General features: G+C 38.4%; 1 protein-coding gene across 4 annotated transcripts in view; it reads right to left on the reverse strand.

The window, feature by feature from the left end:
* Positions 1-24,473, reverse strand: part of Alg6 (ALG6 alpha-1,3-glucosyltransferase) — a 75,558-nt gene that overhangs the window by 13,361 nt on the left and 37,724 nt on the right. For all 4 annotated transcript variants that reach the window (XM_029562512.1, XM_029562513.1, XM_029562511.1 and 1 more), the window contains 6 exons: positions 23,416-23,504; positions 19,357-19,439; positions 18,669-18,733; positions 4,431-4,616; positions 3,754-3,889; positions 870-955 (listed from right to left, as the gene is read on the reverse strand). In XM_029562512.1, the coding sequence (XP_029418372.1) occupies positions 870-955; positions 3,754-3,889; positions 4,431-4,616; positions 18,669-18,733; positions 19,357-19,439; positions 23,416-23,504 (645 nt within the window). The remainder of the gene's footprint in view (positions 1-869; positions 956-3,753; positions 3,890-4,430; positions 4,617-18,668; positions 18,734-19,356; positions 19,440-23,415; positions 23,505-24,473) is intronic.

Raw genomic sequence — 24,473 nt, forward strand, 5'->3', positions numbered from 1 at the left:
AGTTGATTATCTGATTTTCAAGTCCTTGGTGAGTAAGAAAGAACAAGTTATAGGGAGAGAGAGCTACCAAAGCTTTGCTTCATGATGGCTCAGAAGTGGGGGGAAGAAGATCCAGAGAACCAGACACAGCACCTTAACCCCATGACACAGCTCCTACTGAAAGTACATGTAGCCAATACCTCAAATGAGACAAGTAGCCTCATTTCCTCACTGGCAGTTCTCAAACTTATGAAAATGACTAGGCTAAAAGGAAGTCCCCAAATTCCTTTTCTGCATGCTCCCTGTTAGAGCGGGCTACAAGGGCTATGCTGAGAGCTGGAGCCCAGGAGAAAGGCAACACCCATCTCCAACACCAAGTACTCCTCTGCTGTTCAGTTAAGTCAATCAAAGGAGTGCTTGTCCTGCGGGCCTAACAATCTGGAAGCCCCTCTAAAGAGAACTTGGGCCTTCCCTAACAGCAGCGACGGCTCAGTCACACTTCTCCCCAAAACATTCCTTGCCTTGTGGATTTCTGGTTTGATTAGCCAGCCTCCACAACTCTCCACAACTACATAGGCCAATTCCTTAGAGTAAGCTCAGGCACACACAATAATTTCCCACTTCCCCCTTATTCTACTTCTCTGGCTGATGTTGGCTGATACACCTGTGAAAATCATGACTCTTGAAGGTAATCTTAAATCATGTTTAGTGTATGCTCTACTTAAAGAAGAAAATTAGGGGAAATGTGGAAAAATGTTCACATAAAATGATTCGGATGGGAAAATTTTACCGTATTAAGTGGCAAGTCACTAATGGACAGCTCATTCAGATAAATGACATACTACTAAACTATCTTATGAAACACTATGTATAAACTCATTATTAGTTACCTGATTGCTAGCTGGATGTGACGAGGCAAAATGTCCTTAATCTTCAGAAAAACACTAAAACTGCACCAAATGTTGGCTACTTTATCCTTAAAAAAGATTTGTTAGTTTTACATTTTGGTATAATTGAAAGAAATATTAAACCCCATGAAATACAACCCATAATCTCTAAGTAATAAACTTTTAATATATGAAACTTTTCACACTTAAAGTAGATTAAAACTCCAAGCAGTTAAAGTATACACCTACCACCTCAAACATTTTTCTTTTTTCGCAATGTAAGTTGATTTAAAGCATTAGCGAAGTATAATCTACATTTCTATAATATACTTAATACTGGGGCTGGAGAGATGACTCAGCAGTTAAGAACTCTTGCAGAAGACCCAGGTTCAAATCCCAACACCCACATGGCAGTTAACAACTGTCTGTAACTCCAGTCCCAGGGGATCCGACAGCCTCTTCTGTCCTCTGCGGGCATTACACGACATGGGTGCACTCACCTACACCTAGGCAATACACATAAAATAAAAATAATAAAATATTTAAAAAATATATTTTTTTTGAGAATTTCATATAGGCACATAAGTTGTTTTGATCAAATCCATGCCCACTCCCTCCCCTCCAACTCCTCCCATATCTCCCATCACTTTTTTCTGATAACTTCATGTACTCTTTCTTCTATTTTTTTTTTATGGGGCTATTGGCTACTCTCACATTACCCCCTCTGAAGACATAACCCTAAAAATCTTTTAGGATTAGATAAAAGCTCCCAAAAGTTTTCAACATTTTTGGCCTTTGGAATGGAATATGTTGCTAAGAGGCCCAAGGACATTTTGACTTTTAGCCAAGAAACTGGCTACTTTTCTTTGGGGTCTTTTTACCCTAACTGCCTAGCCAATTCCTACCCTATTCTTATCACACCATCCTCTGAAGAGGTTACCCAGCTTGTGGATAGGAGATCAGGACACACACTGCTCTGGCTTCTTCCATGCTGAACAGGAATGCAGGGTGAGACAATTTGAGTACCTCTTCAGTGGGTCTATCTAAAAGACTCCCAAATTACAAAACTTATCTCTAGGGGGAAAAGAATGTCCTTGAATCCTGAATAGGAGATGTGAAGGAGAAGTAAAGGCAAGAGTAATTAGCATTACAAGTGCTAGACAGGGAACTAGGAAAAAGTCAGAACAGGGCAATTTTCAAATGTTCATATGAGAGTCCATTGGAGTTTCTTGACAGGGGCTTCCCTCTACTGGGTTCCTCCTTATTTTTCTTTTGTCTTCCAAGGCGGACTTTAGAGTGATGGATTCAGGATTTGCTTTCAGATATTTTGATAGCTGTTGGAGTGGTTAGAATCAGTGTCAGTTCCCTCTCAAAGCCTTCGAGATAACTGAGGGATTGCTGAGGTGAAAGTACTTAATATTTTTCAAAGACCAGAAACATACTCTTTTAGAAATGTTCCTAAGAAAAAAATTTCCCAAGTTTGTAAAACATGTATTAATTAGATTTGATCCATTTCATTACAAATTTGTATTTATGTCCAGTAATTTAATAGGTACTAGTAATGGCAAGACTAATTGCTAATATATCAATAAGTTTTAATACATTAGCAAATGTGCCAGATCACTTTCAAAATTAAATTTGTAACTACAGCTTTCCTGCTCATAAAATCCATCCTTTACAGAGCTGCAGAACAGCTGGGTAGGCATGACCTCAAGAAAGTAACTACTGCTGACAGCTGTACCATCCTATTTTCCTCTGAGGAATCAAAGAAATGCTCTACAGTTTTTGAGGACAACAAGGAAGGAGTCTGGCAACACTAGCAAATGCATGATCCCCATTTTCCTAATTATCATGTAGACACTCTCTGAAATGGAAAATTCAACAAATAATAGGCAGCTTTCATAGAGAATCAAGGTTTTCATTTTTCCACTGTTAGAATTATCCAAAGTTCACATCACATCTCTATCCCAATAACAATTCTGTGAATGTCTGACCTCAGTTTTCTATTTGTATATTAGAGATAACAGGCACCTTGGAGCTGTATGGATCACATAAAACTATGTGGAAGGGCCTGGCACCTAAAGAGTAATGTTAGCAACAATGGTGATTACCACCATTATCTGTGTCCTGCCATCTCCATCAACATCGTCATATACCCCTCTGCTTTCATAACAAACTCACTGCTTAGTCTCTCTCAGAATGCTTGTTCTATCCCTATAAATCAACTGAAAGATATTCTACAGAAATTATATATTCAAAAATTAGATATGCTTTTCTGATTCTTTTTAAAAGAAATGTTATTCGAAAGAAAATTATCTATAACTATGTTGTCTCTAAGTTTATTAAGACCTTTTGTTCCAGAAAAAATGGTTTGTTTAATTTAGTTACTTAATCTAAATGATCAAATTATTCATGCAATAAAAGTTTAACAAAAGTGATGAAACTAACATTAAACAAAAGGTTCTCATTAAAAATTACTATGGATGAAGGTTATGTATCTCATAAGGAATTATGAGATCTTTCAGAAGCGAACATGATTATCAGTTTAACAAATAATTGTGGCAAACTAAGAAGAGAATATAAAACAAAAAAACCATACATTTGTTAACTTTATAGCTGCAACATTTCACACTCTTTCATTAATACATCTATTTGACTAGAAAAACATATAGTTGAATTATGAGGGATCTAATTATGTCAAAAATATTACCTATTCATGTAAGGTAGTAGAAAAATGCAAGCTGAGCGAGAGGTATTGGATCAAGTAACTGACAAAAAATAATTGAAGAAGGAAGAAGTTCCTGTTATAGTGTCTTCTACATGAACTCTCCAAAGGTTACAGGAAAGGCACAGTAATAGAAAAGGACAGGAAAGATTTTAAACGTACCTCAAACAATCCACGATCAACAGGGAAGAGTCTTCTTAGAACCTGCAGGGCTTGTTCCCTTTCTGTAAAGAATGGCAACCAGCAGAGAAGGAAGGAAGCCACAACAGTGCATGCTGCCTTAATCAACAACCCAAACCTAGAACAAAAAGCAGAGATGAGCAGTAAGACAATTCTGAAAACATGATTTAACACCTTAGACACAGATGTACTGTAATGCTCAATTCATGCTACCAATACAGACTCAAGTCAGGTCACAACACAGAAGAACCATAACTGTTAAGATAGTCATTTCTCCAACCAAAGGAGTGCTACTGCTTATTTAACTTGGATCCCATTTCTGTATGCATAAAGGGATGTAGTCATAAAGAAAAATGTCAAGCGAACAAGTATTTCTAACAAGTTTATAATGTGATAAGCTCTAAAGTGATAAAATTCTACACTTATGCTCTCACAAATCAGCCCACATTACCTCCAGAGAGTATATACTGGTCAAAATACTTCTGTGGGTATGAGGATTTAAAAGAATACAGAATACAACTGTTGGCTTTCTTCTCATTCACCCATGGCCAAAACATTTTATAAGAAATCACCAAAATCAAAGACCACATTCCTCCACATTAATTATGCCTAATAAATTCTCTAAAGGTTTTGAATTCTAGAGTTTAAAAGTCACTTACCCCTTTCCTTTGAGGCCTTTTTTAAAACACTTGCCAAGTAAAAAGCAAAAAAATGGCAGAGAGTGGTAAAGTTCCATCTGTTTATAATTTAAAGCTAAGCAAAATGCCAATGACCCTAGCAGGTCCCAGTCACAAGATACTCCAAGAACACCCCACAATGCAAAACCAAGACTCACAGAATTATATATGTTTCTGTGTCAAGGAAATTATCTCAAGTATCTCAATAATAGATCTTGCATTTTATAAAGCATATTCTTATGTGATTTAAAAATAATACGTATATACAACAAAAGCTTATTTCCTAAGTACAATTTGGAAATGCAAATTAAAACCACCTTAAGATTTCACCTTACCCCAGTCAAACTGTCTAAGATCTAGAGAACAAATGATACCAAATCCTGGCAAGGATGTGGAGAAAGGGGAACACTCATTCACTGCTGGTGGGACTGCAAACTTGTGCAACCCCTATGGAAAGCAGTATGGCGAACTCTTAAAAATTAAAAATCAACCTTCCTTATGACCTGGTTATACCACTCCTTGGCATATACCCAAAGGAGTCATCCTACTGCAAAGATACTTCTACATACATGTTTGTTGCTGCTCTTTTCACAAGAGCTAAGAGATGGAAGCAACCTAAGTGTCCCTCAACTGATGAGTAGATAATGAAAATGTGGTACATTTAAACAATGGAGTTCTACTCAGCAATAAAGAAGATGAAATAATGAAGTGTGCAGGTAAATGGATGGATCTAGAAACTGTTATACTAAGTGAAGTAACAAAGAGTCAGAAAAATAAAAGATGTATGTTCTCCCTCATTTGTGGATCCTAGCACCAAAGCCTTATATGTGAGTACATATCCTGATGTAACTATAGGAACCAGGAAAATGGAAGAGAACCAGGGAAGTAAAGGAAAAGAAGGAACCCAAGGGAGAATAATAATAGGAGACAGGTGTTACTAAGGGAGAACTGTGTAAAAAGGGGGTAGTTAAATGGGAGGTGGGGGGAAGGAGGGCTATGCAAAGAACTGTGGGGATAAAGGGGAAGAAGGCGCTCAAGAGAGGTGGGACCACAGGAGACAGGGATTATCAAGGGAGAAATGGGGAAATAGGGATACTTTAAATGGGGATGGTGGGGAGGGAGGATAAGACAGGGAGAAAGGAGAAAAACTGATCTAGCTTCTACCTGGTATAGGGGCTAAAAACTCAGCGGAGCCACTGAGGGCGCTTAGATCCAGCCGACACATAGTGGTGAGCGTCCCCAAAGCTTCCTCAAATTGTGCCATACCCAACCCCCTAACTGGTATTTCGTGAGGTCCCTTATGGTAGGGTAAGGCTGAGACCTTAGCAGAGAGCCTGAGATCCCCTGATCTGGCCTCTGCCTGGTGTGGGGCTGAGAACTCCGCAGACTGCCTGAGAGCACCTGATCTGGCCTCCATCTGATGTGGGGCTGAGAACTCCACAGACTGTCTGAAAGAGCCAAAATCAGGCCTCCCCTTAGGGAATTTCCCCAATTGTGCTCTAAGTATCTACTAGTAGGGTTCCAAACATTAGAAGGAAGCCTGAGCGTACCTGACTGGAAGCCTGACGTGGGCTTCTGTGGGAGCTCCTGAGTAATCTGAATCCATCAGTTCCCTCCAAAATAAAATCTGAGAGAACCTAAAACCTAGACCAACCAGCTTTACATAACCAATAAGAAAACAACCAAGGTATACCAATAATACAAACAGAAGCAAACTTCAACTCACCCAAAGAAATCTTGATTTTCATACCAGAATCACAGCAAAAGAAATTCACATGCCAAAATCACAATGAAAAAATAATAAAATGGAAAGCCAAAACACTAAGTTCCCACCAAACTCCACCAGTCCTGTAGAAGAGTTATAAAAGGAGAACCTCCTAGAGATAACCCAGGACACAGAATTTTTTTTTTTAAATCATAAATATGATCAAGGAATTCAACAAATTTAAAGAACACATGAACAAACAAATCAAAGAAGATAGGGATAAACTTCTGAATGAATTCACAAGGGATGGAAAGATTTAAGAAAACTCAGGCAGAAATGAAGAAGGAAGTGAGAAACTCAATAAGCCAACTAGAAACTACAAGGGAAAGCCTCGCCACCGCTAGAATGAATGAAAAGGAAAACAGAGTATCAAAACTGGTGGATAAAGTTGAAGAACTGTAGTGTTAAAGCAAAGATTATGAAAAAATTTTTAAAACACAGGAATGGAATGTGCAAGAGATGTGGGACAACCATGAAAAGACCAAATCTACGTATCAGAGGCATAGAGGAAGGAGAAGACTTTCCAGTTAATGGTACTGACCAGATCCTAAACAGGATTGTAGAAGAGAATTTCAAAATTAAGGAAAGACATCCCCATTCAAATGCAAGAAGCACATAGAACACCAAATAGGATCAGAAAAGAAACTCCCCACAGCATATCATAGTAAAAACACTAAATGTACAGAAGAAAGAGAATACTGAAAGCAGCAAAAGAAAAATGACAAGTCACATATAAAGGAAAGCCAATCAGAATCAGAGCTGACTTATCAATGTAAACTGTGAAAGCCAGAAGAGCCTGGACCAAGGTAATTCCAGATCTAAATGACCACAGATGCTAAGCCAGAATACTTTACCCAGAAAAAATGACTATTATAGTTGAGGGTAAGAGAAAAATCTTCCATGACACGAACAGCCTGAAAGAATACATGTCCACAAAACCAGCCCTCCAAAGAATACTTGAAGCAATACAAAGAACTGAAAAAGGAACAACTATACCCCAGGGGCAACGAAAGAAAATAAATAAAGGTATAATTGTGGAAACACAAAATTAGACAAAGAATGTAAACAGTAATCAAAATGATGGCAATCAATACACATCTAACAATAATAACTTTAAATATCAATGCTGAACTCCCCAGTCAAAAGATAAAGGCTCGTTGAATGGATTAGGAAACAAAATCCATCTTTTTGCTGTCTACAAGAAACCCATCTAACCTTCAAGGACAGGCACTACCTTAAGGTGAAAGGATGGAAAATAATATTCCAAGCAAATGGTACAAAGAAAACAGCAGGGGTTGTAATTCTAATATCTGACAAAATAGATTTCAAATTAAAACTAATCAGAAGAGATAAAGAAGGCACTTCATTCTGCTTAAAGGAACAATTAAACAAGAAGATATTACAAACCTGAATATATTTGCACCAAACTGTGGTGCACCCAAATTAATTAAAACAATACTATAGGACTTTAAGACATAGACTAACCCCAACTTAGTAATAATAGGGGACTTCAATACCCTACTGTCTCAATTAGACATGCCAAACAGATAAAGAATAAATAGAGGGACCTCTGAATTAAATGGTACCATACATCTAAGGGACCTAACAGACATCTTCCGAATATTCCACCCAAGCAGAAAAGACTACACATTCTATTCAGCAACACATGGAATTTTCTCTAAAACTGACCACACACTGGGGCACAAAACAAAACCTCAACAAATATAAAAAACTGAAATAATTCCATGCACTCTATTAGACCACAATGCAATAAACTTTAAAATCAACACAGGAAGAAGCCCTAGTCATTACACAAACTCATGGAGATTAAACAACACAGTCCTAAATGATGACTGGGTCAAGGTAGAAATTAAGAAATAAAAGAATTCCTGGAATTCAAGGAAAAGGACAATACAACACAACAAAACCTCTGGGAGACTTTAAAAGCAGTCCTAAGATGGAAATTTACAGCTCTAAGTGCCTACATTAAAAAATCAGAAAGAACCAAATAAATGACTTAATACTGCAACTCAAGATACGTGAAAAGAAACAACAAATGAAACCAAAACCCAGCAGACAAGAAGAAGTAACAAAAATCAGAGCAGAAATTAATGAAATAGAAACAACAAAAACAATACAAAGAGCTGGTTCTTTAAAAAACTGAGCAAGATAGACCCTTAGTCCAGTTAACCAAAAGAAAGAAAGCAAATCCACAACAAATCAGAGATGAAGGGAAACATCACAACAGACATCCAAAAGATCCAGAACATTATAAGTGAATACTTTAAAAACCTATACTCCATTAAATTTGAAAACCTAAAGTAAATGAATGGATATCTAAAAATCCTAGGAACCACCAAAGTTAAACCAAGACGTGATCAACAGTTTAAGCAGACCCATAACATAAAAGGAAATCAGAACAGTAATACAAAGCCTCCTGATTAAAAAAAAGCCAAGGCCCAGATGGATTTACAGAATTCTACCAGACATTTAAAGAAGACTTCTAACCAATACTACTTGAGTTGTTCAAAATTAAAGAAACAAGAGGTAGAACTCCCTAATTCCATCCATGAAGCCAGCATCACTCTAATACCCAAACCAGGTAAAGACACAACCTAAAAAGAAAACTATAGACCCATACCCTTAATGAACACAAATGCAAAAATTCTCAACAAAATACTTCCAAACCACTTACAGGGACACATCAGAAAGATCATTTACCATGATCAAGTAGGCTTTGTCCCAGAGATGCAGGGATGGTTCAATATAAGGAAGTCAATAAATGTCAATAATCATATAAATGGACTCAAAGACAAAAACCACATTGTCATCTCAATAGATGCAAAAAAGGCTTTTGACAAAATTCATCATGCATTTATATTCAGTGTCCTAGAGGGAATTGGACTGGAGAGAACATACCTCAGTGTAATTAAAGCTATAAATGACAAACCCACAGGCAACATCATTCTAAATGGAGAAAAACCAGAAGCATTCCCATTACAATAAGGAACCTGACAAGGATGTCCACCATCTCCACTCATTTTCAACATAGTGCTTGAAACTCTTACTAAAGCAGCAAGACAGAAGGAAATTAAAGGAGTACAAATTGGAAAAAAGGAGGTCAAACAATCACTTTTTGCAGATGATATGACACTATACCTAAGAGATCCCAAAAGTTCCACCAGAAAAGTCCTAGAACTGATCAACACTTTCAGTACGGTGGCAGGTTATAGAATCGACCTACAAAAATCAGTAGCCTTTCTATACACCAATAACAAGCAATTGGAGAAAGAATACAGGGAAATGTCCCCATTCACAATTGCTGCAAAAAAAAAAAAAAAAATCTTGGAATAAATCTGACCAAAGATTTCTACAATGAAAATTTAAAATCATTAAAGAGATTGAGGAAGACACCAGGAGATGGAAGGACAATTAATATTGTGAAAATGACCATCCTACCAAAAGCAATATATAGATTCAATGCAATTCCAATCAAAATCCCCATGACATACTATATAAAATTAGAAAAGAAAAAAAACAAAAAGCTTAAATTTGTGTGGAAGCACAAAAGACCCTGGATAGGCAAAGCAACTGTGAGTACAAAGAACAACTCCGGGGTGATTATTATACCAGATCTCAAAGTATAGTCATAAAAAGAGCATGATACAGGGACAAAAATAGACACATATATCAATGGAACATCACTGAAGACCCAAACATGAGCACATGCAATTTCAGCCACCTGATATTTGACAAAGGTGCCAAGAACACACAGTGGAGGAACGACAGCATCTTCAACAAATGCTGCTGTCAAAACTGGATCTCAGTCTGTAGCAGCATGAAACTAAACCCCTATCTTTCACCTTACACAAAAGTCAACTCCAAATGGATCAAAGTCCACAGTGTGAAACCTGAAACTCTGAAACTTTTAGAAGAAAACATTGGAAATAACCTACAATATGTATGTGTAGGAAGGGACTTTCTAAAATGGACGTCTAGACAGAAGTTGCTCAAGAGTTAAGGTCAGAAATCAACAAGTGGGACCTATTAAACTAAAACGCTTCTGTACAGCAAAAGAAATAATCAAAAAAGTGAAAACCCACAGAATGGGAAAAAAATCTTCACTAGTGACACATCTGACAGAAGTTTAACACTCAGAATATATAAAGAACTCAAAAAACAATCGAGAAACCAAATGACCCAATTAAAAGATGGGCTAAAGATCTAAACAGAGAGTTCTCAAAGGAAGAAATACAGCAGTAAAGAAAGATGAAATAATGAAATTTGCAGGTAAATGGATGGATGTAGAAACTGTTATACTAAGTGAAGTAACACAGACTCAGAAAAACAAACAACTGATGTTCTCCCTCATATGTGGATCCTAGCACCAAATCCTTTAAAATTCCAGGTCCTTTTAATAAGATGATGCTATAAAGCAGTCCCTTCTACATGATATAACTACCATCATCACAACTTCAGCTGAGCCTGATCGCTAAACATCGTCACAATTGGGTTTGTTGACAGGTTGTGCTCATTTATTAAAGGAGGGCCAAGCAGGGTCATTGGACCCTCACCAGATTATCCAGCCATTCTTCCCAGCCAAGTGTATGTAATTTGACCCTAATCACACACAGCCTCCTGGATTTGGAGAGAGCTAAAGTATACAATCTGGGGAAGGCTAGGAAGATAAGGCATGATGGGGAAAGAAAAGTAGCCAGTTTCTTGGCTAAAAGTCAAAATGTTGTTGGGCCCCTTTCCAAAGGCCAAAATGTCGAAAATATTTGGGAGCTTTTATCTAATCCTTAAAAGATTTTAGGGTTCCCTCTTCAGAGGGGGGAATGTTAGAGTAGCCAAAAGCCCCATAAAAAATAAATAAATAAATAAATCAAAGAAAAAGAGTACATCAACTTATCAGAAAAAAAAAGTGATGGGGGAGATATGGGAGGAGTTGGAGGGGAGTGGGCATGGATTTGATCAAAACACCTTGTATGCATGTATGAAATTCTCAATAAATTATTTATTGAAAAAAATCAGAATACTAATGTCTTAACATTGGAAATCAAGATATTTGAAAAGAAACAACAAATGAAACAAAAACCCAGCAGAAAAGAAGAAAAAACAAAAATCAGAGCAGAAATTAATGAAATACAAACGAAAACAATACAAAGAACTGGTTCTTTAAAAAACTGAGCAAAAGCCAGGCATGGTGGCGCATGCCTTTAATCCCAGCACTCGGGAGGCGGAGGCAGGCGGATGCTGATCTCTGTAAGTTCAAGGCCAGCCTGGTCTACAAAGTGAGTTCCAGGACAACTGGGGCTACAGAGAGACCCTGTCTCAAAAAGACCAAAAAAAAATCGGCTTATAGAACAAAAAATTACGTTTAATCAAGATAATTATATATTTTTGCTAAGTTTGCCAGACTTTTAACTACGTAAAAAGCAAGTCTTGACAAAAACCAAGGTTAATTTAAAAATTCATCTTTTAATCTAAACTTTGGCTAAAATGTTACATAAAGTTAAAAAACAAATCCACAACAAAATTAGAGATGAAAGGAAACATCACAACAGACACCCAAAAGATCCAGAACATTATAAGGGAATACTTTAAAAACCTATACTCCATTAAATTTGAAAACCTAAAGTAAATGAATGGATATCTAAAAATCCTAGGAACCACCAAAGTTAAACCAAGAAGCGATCAACAGTTTAAGCAGACCCATAACATATAAGAAAATCGGAACAGTAATGCAAAGCCTCCTGATTAAAAAAAGTCGAGGCCCAGATGGATTTACAGAATTCTACCGATATTTAAAGAAGACTTTTAACCACTACTACTTGAGGTGTTCAAAATTAAAGAAACAAGAGGTAGAACTCCATAGTTCCTTCCATGAAGCCAGCATCACTCTAATACCCAAACCAGGTAAAGACACAACCTAAAAAGAAAACTATAGACCCATATCCTTAATGAACATAAATGCAAAAATCCTCAACAAAATACCTGCAAACTGCATATAAATGTACATCAAAAAGATCATTCACCATGATCAAGTAGGCTTTATTCCAGAGATGCAGGGATGGTTCAATATACACAAGTCAATAAATGTCATCAATCATATAGACTCAAAGACAAAAACCACATCGTCATCTCAATAGATGCAGAAAACCTTTTTACAAAATTCAGCATGCATTCATGATAAAAGTTCTAAAGGGAACTGTACTGGAGGAAACATACCTCAACATAACTAAAGGTATATACAACAAACCCACAGACAACACCATTAAATGGAGAAAAACTGGAAGCATTCCCATTAAAATCAGGAACCAGACAAGGATGTCCACTATCTCGATTACTTTCCAATATAGTGCTTCAAACTCTTGCTGGAGCAGTATGACGAGAAGGAAATTAAAGGAGCACTAATTGGAAAAGAAGAGGTCAAATTATCCCTTTTTGCAAACAATATGATACTATACCTAAGAGATCTCAAAAGTTCCATCAGAAAACTCCTAGAACTGATCAACACTTTCAGTAAAGTGGCAGGTTACAAAATTAATCTACAAAAATCAATAGCCTTTCTATATATCAATAACAAGCAACTGGAGAAAGAGTACAAGGAAACACTCCCATTCACAACACCTGCAAAAAATAAAGTATCTTGGAATAAACCTGGCCAAAGACATCCAAGACTCTACAATGAAAACTTTAAATCTTTAAAGAAAGAGATTGAGGAAGACACCAGGAGATGGAAGGACCTCCCATGCTCATGGATTGGAAAAATTAATATTGTGAAAATGACCATCCTACCAAAAGCAATACATAGCTTCAATGCAGTCCCAATCAAAATTCCCATCATATACTTTGCAGATTTAGAAAAAAAAAAAAAAATTCTTAAATTCATATGGAAGCACAAAAGACCTGGATAGCCAAAGCAATTCTGAGCACAGAGAGCAACACTGAGGGGATTACTATACCAGATCTCAAAGTATACTACAGAGATATAATCATAAAAACAGTATGGTACTGGCACAAAAATAGACAAATAGAACAATGGAACATCATTGAAGACCCAAACATGAGCACATACAATTTCAGCCACTTGATATTTGACAAAGGTGCCAAGAACACACAATGGAGGAAAGACAGCATCTTATAACAAATAGTGCTAGCAAAACTGGATCTCCACCTGTAGAAGAATGAAACTAGATCCTTATCTTTCACTTTGTACAAAAGGCAACTTCAAATGGATCAACAACTTCATTGTGAAACTGGAAACCTTGAAACTATTAGAAGAAAATGTTGGCAGTAACTTACAGGATACAGGTGTAGGAAAGAACTTTCTAAATCAGCAGTTGCTCAGGAATATGGTCAACAATTAATAAGTGGGACCTCATTAATCTGAAAAGCTTCTGTACAGCAAAAGAAACAAGAAAGTGAAGAGAAAATCCAGAGTGGGAAAAAGTCTTCACCAGTGACACATCTGACAGAGGTTTAACACCCAGAATATATAAGGAAATCAAAAAACAAAGAACCAAGAAAGCAAATGACCCAATTAAAAGATGGGCTAAAGATCGAAACAGAGAGTTCTCAAAGGAAGAAATAAAAATTGTTAAGAAGCATCTTAAAAAGTGTTCAACATCCTTAGTAATTAGGGAAATGCAAATTAAAACCACTTTAAGGTTTCACTTTACCCCAGTCAGACTGGCTAAGATCAAGAGAACAAATGATACTAAATACTAAGGAGGATGTGGAGAAAGGGGAACCCTCATTCACTGATGGTGGGATTGCAAACTCGTGCAACCCCTATGGAAAACAGAGTGGAGAACTCTTAAAAAACTAAAAATGAAACTACATTACGACCTGGTTATACTGATCCTTGGCATATACTCAAAGGACTCATCCTATTGTAGAGATACTTGTACAACCATATTTGTTGCTGCTCTTTTCACAACAGCTGAGAGATAGAAGCAACCTAAGTGTCCCTCAACTGATGAGTGGTTAACAAAAATGTCATACGTTTACACAATGGAGTTCTATTCAAGAGTAAAAAAGATGATATAATGAAATCGGCCAGTAAATGCATGGATCTAGAAACTTATACTAAGTGAAGTAACATAGACTCAGAGAAACAAAAGACATATGTTCTCCCTCATTTGTAAATCCTAGCACCAAATCCTTATAAGTGAGTGCTTCCTGATGCAATTGCAAGGACCAGGAATATGGAACAGAAACAGGGAGGTATAGGGAAAGAAGGAACCCAAGAGAGAATAATAGTAGGGTAAAGGTGTTACTAAGGGAGAAATATGTAAAAACGGGGTAAATGGGAGGAGGGGTTTACAAAGAACTATGGGAATAAAGGGGGAAAAATCTCCAGACACACAGTTAAAAAAAAAAGGGGGGGGGGTGCTGGAGATGGCTCAGTGGTTAAGAACATTGGTTGTTCTTGCAGGAGACCCAGGTTCGAATCCCAGCACCCACATGGCAGTTAACAACTGTCTATAACTCCAGTTCCAGGGGATCCAACAGCCTCTTCTGTCCTCCACGGGCACTGCACAACACAGGTCCACTCACCTACATGCAGGCAATACACAATACACATAAAATTAAAAAAAAAAAAGATTAAAAAAAAAAAGCTTTAGGCCCAGAAAGAACCCTACAGGGATTGAAAGCCCCTCCAGATGCAATACAGTTGTTAAATGAAAATCCCAGTGTCAAGAGGTAGGTTGCCTCCCTATGAGCTGTTGGCCTGAGGGGCCCTAAAGGTCCTCAAAACAATAAAGGCCATTGCCAATAATATTGGTTGTGCATCAGAAGTGGACAGAAAAGCCCTATTGCTAAAGATACTGCATGATGTGAGCACAAGGGAGGAAGAAATCAAGCTTGGCCTAAGCTGGAAACTCCCTGCCACTGAATGCATGGCTTTCATGGTGCCAGAAGGCTATATGCAGATGATTAGGGGAGATTCGTCCCCTATAATTCTGCTCAACGACAGACCTCCGCATGTTGCACTATCAATATACCAAACAAGATGATCCTGTTGGTGTAATAGTGGTACGCTAGACGTGTATGTACAAGCAGTAAATTTTCAATTGGATATAATGACTGCTCCTAGGGGTGGAACATACATCTAGTACTATAGACCAGGCCAACCCCCTATGGCAGGGGAGAATATAGGCCTCAGTGAGAAGCCACTGCAATTGTTTCATTAGATGGATGTGCTAAAGTACTGTCCAAGCATTTGTGTTTACACCCATAGGTTAAGTTATTATAGCAGCCACTGTTTAGATGTTCTTGCTGTTTGTGTTTTCATAATAGATAGAACCCAATGAAATGTGCCAAAGCCCATGGAAAAGAGACGATGCAGAGACCTGAAAGTTCAGTGTCTTGCCGCAATGGGAGGAAGATCATCCCACACTACCACTCCCTCCAAGGGTCAGGAACTTTCGTAGAAGAGGTTGGCAGGAAGAATGTAAAAGCCAGAGGAAGGAGTGGAGTGTTACCTGGCAGTGTCCTCCAACCACTATGCTGGCAAGCTGTAAGTCACACTTCCTTCCCACGCTTATCAAGGAGTCAAGGGGGTCCAGTTACCCCTCCCACCCAATCAATTGACCTTAGCTGCATGTGGGAGAGGAACTAAGGATATATAAGCTGAGAATGTCAAGAGGCACCTCTCTCGCCATTTTGTGCGGCTGTCAGGAAGTCACAGGATCTATATTTGAGTGTGGACTTTCCAGCACAGCCATAAATGGGGGGGCTCCCACTCTTCTGTAAATAAACCCCCACCCTATGCTGTGTTCGCAAGTCCAATAAACAAACAACCAAGAACAGAGCTAATGGAAACCTTCATTATTCCACAAAGGTTGACCCCATGTTGGCAAATCCTTTGGTCTTTGATTTTTTTATTTTTTGGTCTTTTTGAGACAGGGTCTCCCTGTAGCCCCAGCTGGCATGGAGCTTGCTATGTGGACCAGGCTGGGCTTGAGTTCACAGAGATCTGCCTGGCTCTGCCTACAAAGTGCTGGGATTGAAGATGTGTGCCACCATGATTTCTTATCCCTACTTTTCCATCCAATGTCATTGTGTATATATTTTTATGTAACTTGCTTCAAGTCATTTCAGGAAAAGTGTGTTAAAAATTGTCTCCAGGAGGCAGAGGCAGGCGGATCTCTGTGAGTTCAAGGCCAGCCTGGTCTACATAGTGAGTCCCAGGACAGCTGGGGCTACAGGGAGACCCTGTCTCAAAAAGATCAAAAAAAAAAAAGTCTCTCGTTGAAATAATAAAAAATTCTTCTAAAAAAAGACAGGGAGAGAGAGAGGAGAGATAAACAATGCCTAGCTAGTATAAAACACCAGAGGGGACTATATTAGTCTAAAAACCTACTGAAAAATTACACATAACAATATCTCTACATGATATTGGTAGATAGCTAAAGGCTACCTACCAAGAAATAGTCCTAGACAGGAGAAACCTTCCTTTGAGTTGTTGGCCAGGGTGGTCCAGGAGACTCCCAAAATTACACAGGCTATGGCCACAGCCCTTGACTGCCTCCCAGAACTTGAAGGTAAAACCCCATTCCTGAAGACAGGACATACTATGGACATAGGATCTGGAGCAATGGAAATGGAATGGATCCAGAAGCCACCTCTGTGAAGGCTAGCTCTCATAGTTTTGGAGGACCCTATGCAAGCTGCTAAGGGAAAAGATGAATCGATGGTCCAACCCCAGTTTCAAGGCCTAAAAAACACATCAATAACTGGCACAGCAAATAACACTAGTGTAGTAGTGGCACTTTTATCTTGGGGTAATCAACAGCTACCTAATTGAACTTAAAAGGAAGGAAACTCATGTGTGGTACTGTAACAGCCAAATATACATAGCTGGAGAGGCCAGAGATCTTAGAGAAAACCCCAAGGCTGTCACATCCCTAGACAAATGCAATTTCTTACTATGTGCAAAATATGGAGCCTTAAATTTACAGAGTGTGGGTCCTTGGACAGGTCTATATTAAAATTCACCCAGCCAGAGCTCACAAACCAATGCAGAAGAGGGGACAGAAAAATTTAAGAACCAAGGAAGAGGTGCATGACCATATGGAAATAGAATCCCACAGGCTCCTGGGACTCTTTTTATATGAACCTACAGCAATGGTGTCAGCATGCACAAGACCCATGCAAACTCAAGCAGACAAAAAATGAGCACAGAACTGTGGAAATGGACAGCAGGCCCCAATCTTAGTCACAGAATTACTGGCAGCTGATCACTGCTAGAAGAGAAAGTGCTAATCTTAAAGGAAGGGATTCTAGATAGGCTAACTAGACCTCAGTGGATGAACTTGTACTGAATGACAACTGGGGACATTAACTTGACATGATAGGCCCTAACAAAATGACAGACATGAATTCCAGTGGGGGGGATATGGAAGAAGGCCAGTGGGGAAAGGTGTATAAAGATGATTAAGATGTTCTGTATGAAATACACAAAAATTCAATTTGAAAATACTTTTTAAAAAAAATTAAAAGAGGGTTGGAGAGAAAGCTCAGCAGTTAAGAGTACTGGCTGTTTTTGCAGAGGACCCAGGTTCAGTTCCTAGCACCAACATGGCAGCTAACAACCATCCGTAACTCCAGTTCAAGTGGAACCCAAAATGCCCACTTCTGACCTCTGTGAGCACTGCACAACACGGGTACACTTACATACATGGAGACAATACACTCATACATGTAAAATAAAGTCTTTTTTTTAATTCAAAAGAAGAGGAAAGAAAAGCAGAAATTCAAAATATGATTAACAAGCCAGTGGTACACATCTTTAATCCCAACACTCAAGAGGCAGAGGCAGGCAGGATCCCTGTGAGATCAAGGCCAGCCTGGTCTACATAGCAAGTTCCAGGCCAGATGGGGCTATACAGAGACCCTGTCTCCAAAAAAAAAACAAACAACAACAACAAAAAAATGATTAACAAAATAATTGGAATTTAAAAGAGGCTGGGCATGGTGGTGCATGCCTTTAATCCCAACACTTGGGAGGCAGAGGCAGGTGGATCTTTTTGAGTTTGAGGACAGCCTGGTCTACATAGTGAGTTCCAGAACAGCTGAGGCTACAAGGAGACCCTGTCTCAAAAAGACAAAAAAAAAAAGTTAATGGCAATGTCAAGGTAATTTTCTATAAAGCATAAACACAAGCCAAATAGATTCAGGAGAAATAAAAGATCTAACATCTGACTAGTAAGTTCAGAAAAGAGAAAAGTAAAAAAATTATCAAAGAAACTAAAGAATATGAGCCTTAGAAATAAAAAGAATTATGCAGTGTCCAAAACAACTGGTCAGAATACCTTTGCCTAAACAAATCATTGCGAATTTACAGAGGTCATTAGCATATGACATTACCAGATGTCAACATTATGTCTTGTGCCTAGATATCATAATGTCATTGACTTTATTTTTATATTAATAAAGGATACTGAAAATGTCCATAGTCGATAAGAATAAGACCTGGATACAGCAATATGCATAATGCACTACCAATCTGTAAAGAAAAATAATGTGAAATGGTAAAAGTATACTCTTATTTAATGTAGTAGCAAATGTCCCCATTTTCTTGAGACACTATTCTTTCCTTTTATCCAAATAGACCATTTCCATAAAACTATTTAGACACTAAATTTTCATGGAGGCAACAGAAGACACTTCAGTAAGTAAAAATTACTGAAAGTTATTTGTCAAAGGAAGATATAGCATCACAGACATTAATCTAATGATTAACCTATCATTCAACATAAAATGCTTGAGGATTGCTATGAAAGGATGCTTGAGAATGACAATGAAAGGATCCACACACATCAAATGCTGTTCATTTTAATCACTGTCACAAGCCATCTCAAAATTCTAATTTATGAGCTGAACACTAAATTCAGCATGGTATGGGTCAACAGTACATAAGTTCTGCAGGTCTGTGCATCCTATTCTACTACAGCAGGGCATTAAAGTAATTATTGCATACACAAAGTGATGTTTTCTAAATGAGAATTAGTTGACAGAACATAAAATGTGCCTCATTATCCTACTACTCCCCCAAAGCAGGGAGTCTTTAAAGTAATCCTTAAGAGGCTAATGATAAAGGAAACATTTCAGAGATGCTTTAAAACTTACCTTTTTCTTAGTTGAGGTTTCTTTTAAACAGTAACAGTATAAAACCACTGCAGGTATGTAAATCAGCAGATCAGCAATTAAAACTAAAAAGCAAGCAAATAATTTTAAATATGATTCCATCAGGTCTCCAACAACCCATTAACCACTTTCTTCCTCCAACCTTGACAGAGAATTTTATTGACGCAAGGTTCCTACCCACTACAGGCAGATCCCTGACACAATCAGCCCTTCACATTTTCTTCACCTATGTCTGGTTATAAATGCTACACCATAAATCTTCTCTTAATTTTCTATAACAAATTCATACATTTAATCCATGCAATGTTCTTGCTTTGCTCTAACTTGAGCTTTAAAATGAATACTCAATGGGCCTGGAGAGATGGCTCAGTGGTTAAGAGCACTGGCTGTTCTTGCAGAAGACCAGGGTTCAAGTCCCAGCACCCACATGGAGGCTAACAACTGTCCATAACTCCACTTCTGTCCTCCGCAGGCCCTGCATGACACGGGCACGCTTAGATACATGCAGGCAATACACTCATACACAAAATAAAAATAAAAAGTAACAGACAACACATCTTTTTGCTCAATATAAATGCTCAAAATTTTCTACTATAAAAAACAACTCAGGAGAATCTTTTTTAACATTAATATTTATAAAAATATATAAATGTTTGCTAATTGACACATATAAAGAGCTTAAGAGAGCAGATCATTAGTGACTCATGCATGTTAATCCTACCACTGGGCAAGATGAAGCATGTAGATTGAGAGTTCAAGGCCAGCCTGGGGTTTCACGAGTTCCAGACTAACCATGAGACGTGGCAAGATGCTGTCTCAAAAACAGAAGGAAGGAGAGAGGGAGGAAGGGAGGGAGAAAAGGTGGGCTTAAGAAAGGAGGAAATTAGCAGTATGGTCCTTTTAGAACAAAGAAAAATAAATATAAACACATTCTCAAGTAGGACAATATTGCTGTCCAAAGAGTCTATTTTTTCTTACAAAGGAATGCTCAGTGTTCTCTGAAACTAAAACAAGCTGTCCCTAAAGGCTGTGAATTTCTTGAAAACACAGATGTTGGTTCAGATGCTGAACAACCACAAGGTGAGTGTACAGTTCAGAAAAGGTTAAAGCATTAGAAGGAGAAGCAGAGAGACAACACAGATAATCTCCTGGGCCTGAGAGTCTGTAACTGAGCGAACAGTGAAGACAATAAACAATAAGTATTTAGACTAATTAACAAAAAGGCACAAGCCAGAATTAAAGTCTCGGTCCTATAAGGCTTTTAAAGAAATCTAAGCTTATTACTTTCAATTTCCTAGAACAAATCTCAATAAACATCTGTTGAAAGGTTGAAAACATAGCTCAGTTAGTAAAGGGCTTGACTACCATTTGTAAACTGCTTTGTTTAATCCCAGCACCAACCAAAAAAAATAAAAAGAGGAGGCAGTATCTGAGTGGATTATTTAATGTAGCACTAATGTACAAACAATACAATGCATAAGGTACAACTATAAGGATTACTTTAAGAAAAAGATGAGAAGCTGGAGAGATGGCTCAGTGGTGAAGAGCACTGACTGCTCTTACAGAGGACCCAGGTTCGATTCCCAGCACCCACATGGTGGCTACAAACCGTCCTCAACTCCAGTTCCAGGGGAATCCGAAGCTCTCTTCTGACCTCCATGGCATCGCACAACACAGGTGCACTCATGTACATGCAGGCAATACACTCATACATATAAAATAAAAATAATAAATAAGGGGCTGAAGAGATGGCTCAGTGGTTAAGAGTACTGACTGCTCTTACAGAGGACCCAGGTTCAATTCCCAGCATCCACATGGTGGCTACAAACCATCCTCAACTCCAGTTCCGGAGGAATCCAAAGCCCTCTTCTGAGTGCATGACACGGGTGCACTCACATACATGCAGGCAATACACTCATACACATAAAATAATAAACAAAATACTAAATAATAATAAAATATTTGATTTTTAAAAAAAGAAAAAGATGAAATTACTCAAGATCAAGAAGGTGAAATGGGGGCTGGAGAGATGGCTACATACAGGCAATACAGGCATACACACACAAAAAAAATTTTTTTAATTAAAAAAAAAAAGGTGAAGTGAGGTATGCCTCAGGGCCCAGGGCACACTAGTCCTAAGAAGCTGAATGCATGTGCTAGACCATGTACGGAAACATCATACAGGGCAAATATGTTCCTGAACTTAGGTGCTTTTATCTTGACCTCAAAATTCTGAACTCAGGACCTGGCTATTAAGAAAAAAATAACTGGGAAGCCAAGATGGCGGCACAGCTGTGGGCACTCCAACAATGATGGTGGCAGCAGTGAGGCAAGGATGGCGAGGAGCTTTTTGTGCCCTTGGGATCCAGCTGTGTGCTCCCTAAAGGTCTAGCCTGGGGCTCAGTAAAGGTGAGGAGTTTTAAGTGGGAAATGATCTTCATGTTTCAATCAGAGGGCTTAAAACATGACTCCAGTAAGACAATGAGTAACCACTTGTTCCCCCAAGCCACGGAGGAAGATGTGAAAACAGCAGACACCAAAAAAGCCAATCAGATCCTTAACCATGAAAAAGAAAATACTTGGGCTGGAGAGATGGCTCAGTGGTTAAGAACACTGACTGTTCTTGCAGAAGACCAGGGTTCAAATCCCAGCACCCACATGGCAGCTAACTGTCTATAACTTCAGTCTCAGGGGATACGACAGCCTCTTCTGACCTCTGCGGGCATTGCACGACATGGGTGCACTTACCTACATGCAGGCAATACACACATACACATAAAAAAAAAGAGAAAACACTCTTCCATCTGTCTCCTTGAGCAAAAATGAAAAGTAGTTTTCTCTAATACTGATGACCCTCTAGTGAGAAATTCAAGCCAGCAAGTAACTGTTGCCTCTGTTTGCTGCACAGACGCCAAAATACTTTTTCTTAACCACAAATATAATCATGTAGACAGAGCAATAGAGACAGGAAAATAGTAAGCACTAGAGTAATTGAAATTATAGCCCCTCCTAAAAGCTGTGGTCCCCTCCTATTAATCTGAAGCTATAGTCCCCTCCTGTTCACCAGAAGCTATGGTTCCCTCCTGTGAACCTGGAGCTATGTTCCCCTCCCATAACCCTGAGCTATAATCACCTCCTGTGAACCTGGAGCTGTGGTCCCCAACTGTGAGCCACAATCCCCTATTCCTCTGGTGATAGGCTGATGGTGGATCAGATTGGAAGATGGAGAACTTCCTGATGTTGGGCAGCAGTTTCAGCTTTCTCTGAGTGGCTGTACTCCCCACAACTCCCTCCCTCAAGGTCCCAAGTTGTGCACTGCAGTGGTTTTGCCTCTGTGCTAGGCTTATGCTGGGGACAGGCAAGATTTCTGTCATTTGCAGATTCTAGTTTTGGGAGGACCAATTCTCAGGAATGCACTTCCCACCTCCCTTGGCAGCCAGCTATAGGTCCGGACTCCACATGTGATTTGGGGCATCCAGGCCTTGATGCTGGTCCTTTCCCATTCCCAGGCACCAAGAGGTTTTCCAACATTTTTCTATTACTCTTCTACAGTCCAGTGTACCTTCACCTGTGCCCTACAGAAAGTGTAAATCGTGTAATTGAACTTGTAGAGATAAAAATCAGTCTGGGAAGCTAAAAATTAAATTAAAAAAGAGAAAGAAAAAGATGAAAGGAACCTAGAGTTAGGATATTAAAGCAGCAGCCTAAACATGTAAAGTTTCAGTGCCCAACTATCTGACCTTAGGCAAGCTCTCTGTCTCATTTATCTATGCCTCAGTAGTTTCCTCAGCTTAAAATAAGGGTAAGAATATTTATCTCAAGTGCTCAAAGAATCAAGTGAGAATAAGCATAAAATGCATAGAATTATTCCTTTTTGCTCTTGGTTTTCAGCTTACATATACTTTTAGCCTTATAGCATATATACATATATACATGTGTATGATTATACAATTTTAAAGTCATTAGAATAATTTTTATTGATTTGTCCAAAATTGTTTTTTAAAAATCTAATTTTACACTCAATACGGACTCTTCTTTTACCTGTAGTACGCATGAAGAGCTTATGTTCTCGACTCTCATATCCACGAGATGTATGGAGAGCAATCCAGTCTGGATTTATAAACTTTGCCCTGCAAATCAAAACATATATGTACATGTATTACATTCCTCCTCACTTTTAGCAATCAGGACATCTGAGGACATAAGACTGAGAACTGACTGTTGCTCTTTAACAGAGTCAAAGTTGAAGCTCTGCTCTGAATTTAATCACATAAAACTTGCCAAGGCTCTAAAATAGTGTCTCATCTGCTATGCTTATCTTTCAGCAAACCATGTAACATGGAGAAGTCCTACTTCACCATTTGAGTATGAAAATAATCTGATGTCATATTTAATTTATTAAAAACATATTTTGGGGACTGGCAAGATAGCTCAGTGGTTAAGTGCACTAGCTGCTCTTGCAGAGGACCCAGGTTCGATTCCCAACACTCAGATGGCAGCTAAAAAGTGCCTGTAACTGGGCGTGGTGGCACCTTTAATCCTAGCACTTGGGAGGCAGAGGCAGGTGGATCTTTGTGAGTTCCAGGCCAGCCTGGTCTACATAGCGAGTTCTAGGACAGCTGGGGCTACAGGGAGACCCTGTCTCAAAAAGACCAAAAAAAAAAAAAAAAAGTGCCTGTAACTCCAGTTCCATGGGATTTGGATTTGATACTCTCTTCTGACCTTCATGAGCACTGCACAACATGGGTGCACTTACACACATGCAGGCAAAACACTCATACACATAAAATAAAAATAATAAATAAAATATTTTTTAAATCTTTTAAAATATTTTTAATAATCTCTTCAGTTACTATAACTGACTGTAATAAACAGATAGTTATCATAAATTCTACATAAAACTAAACTATCATTACTGATAAATGAGATTTTCAATCATATTATAATATCCTGAACACTGCAAACTATAAAAGTAATCATGAAAAAAAAATTTTTCTTTTTTTTTTTCTTTTATATTTTGAGACAGGGTCTCCCTATAGCCCCAGTTGGCCTGGAACTCACTATGTAGACCAGGCTGGCCTTGAACTCAAAGAGATCCA

Source organism: Nannospalax galili, unplaced genomic scaffold (genome assembly GCF_000622305.1).
Source record: "Nannospalax galili isolate Female #2095 unplaced genomic scaffold, S.galili_v1.0 scaffold553, whole genome shotgun sequence".
Taxonomy (NCBI): Eukaryota; Metazoa; Chordata; class Mammalia; order Rodentia; family Spalacidae; genus Nannospalax; species Nannospalax galili.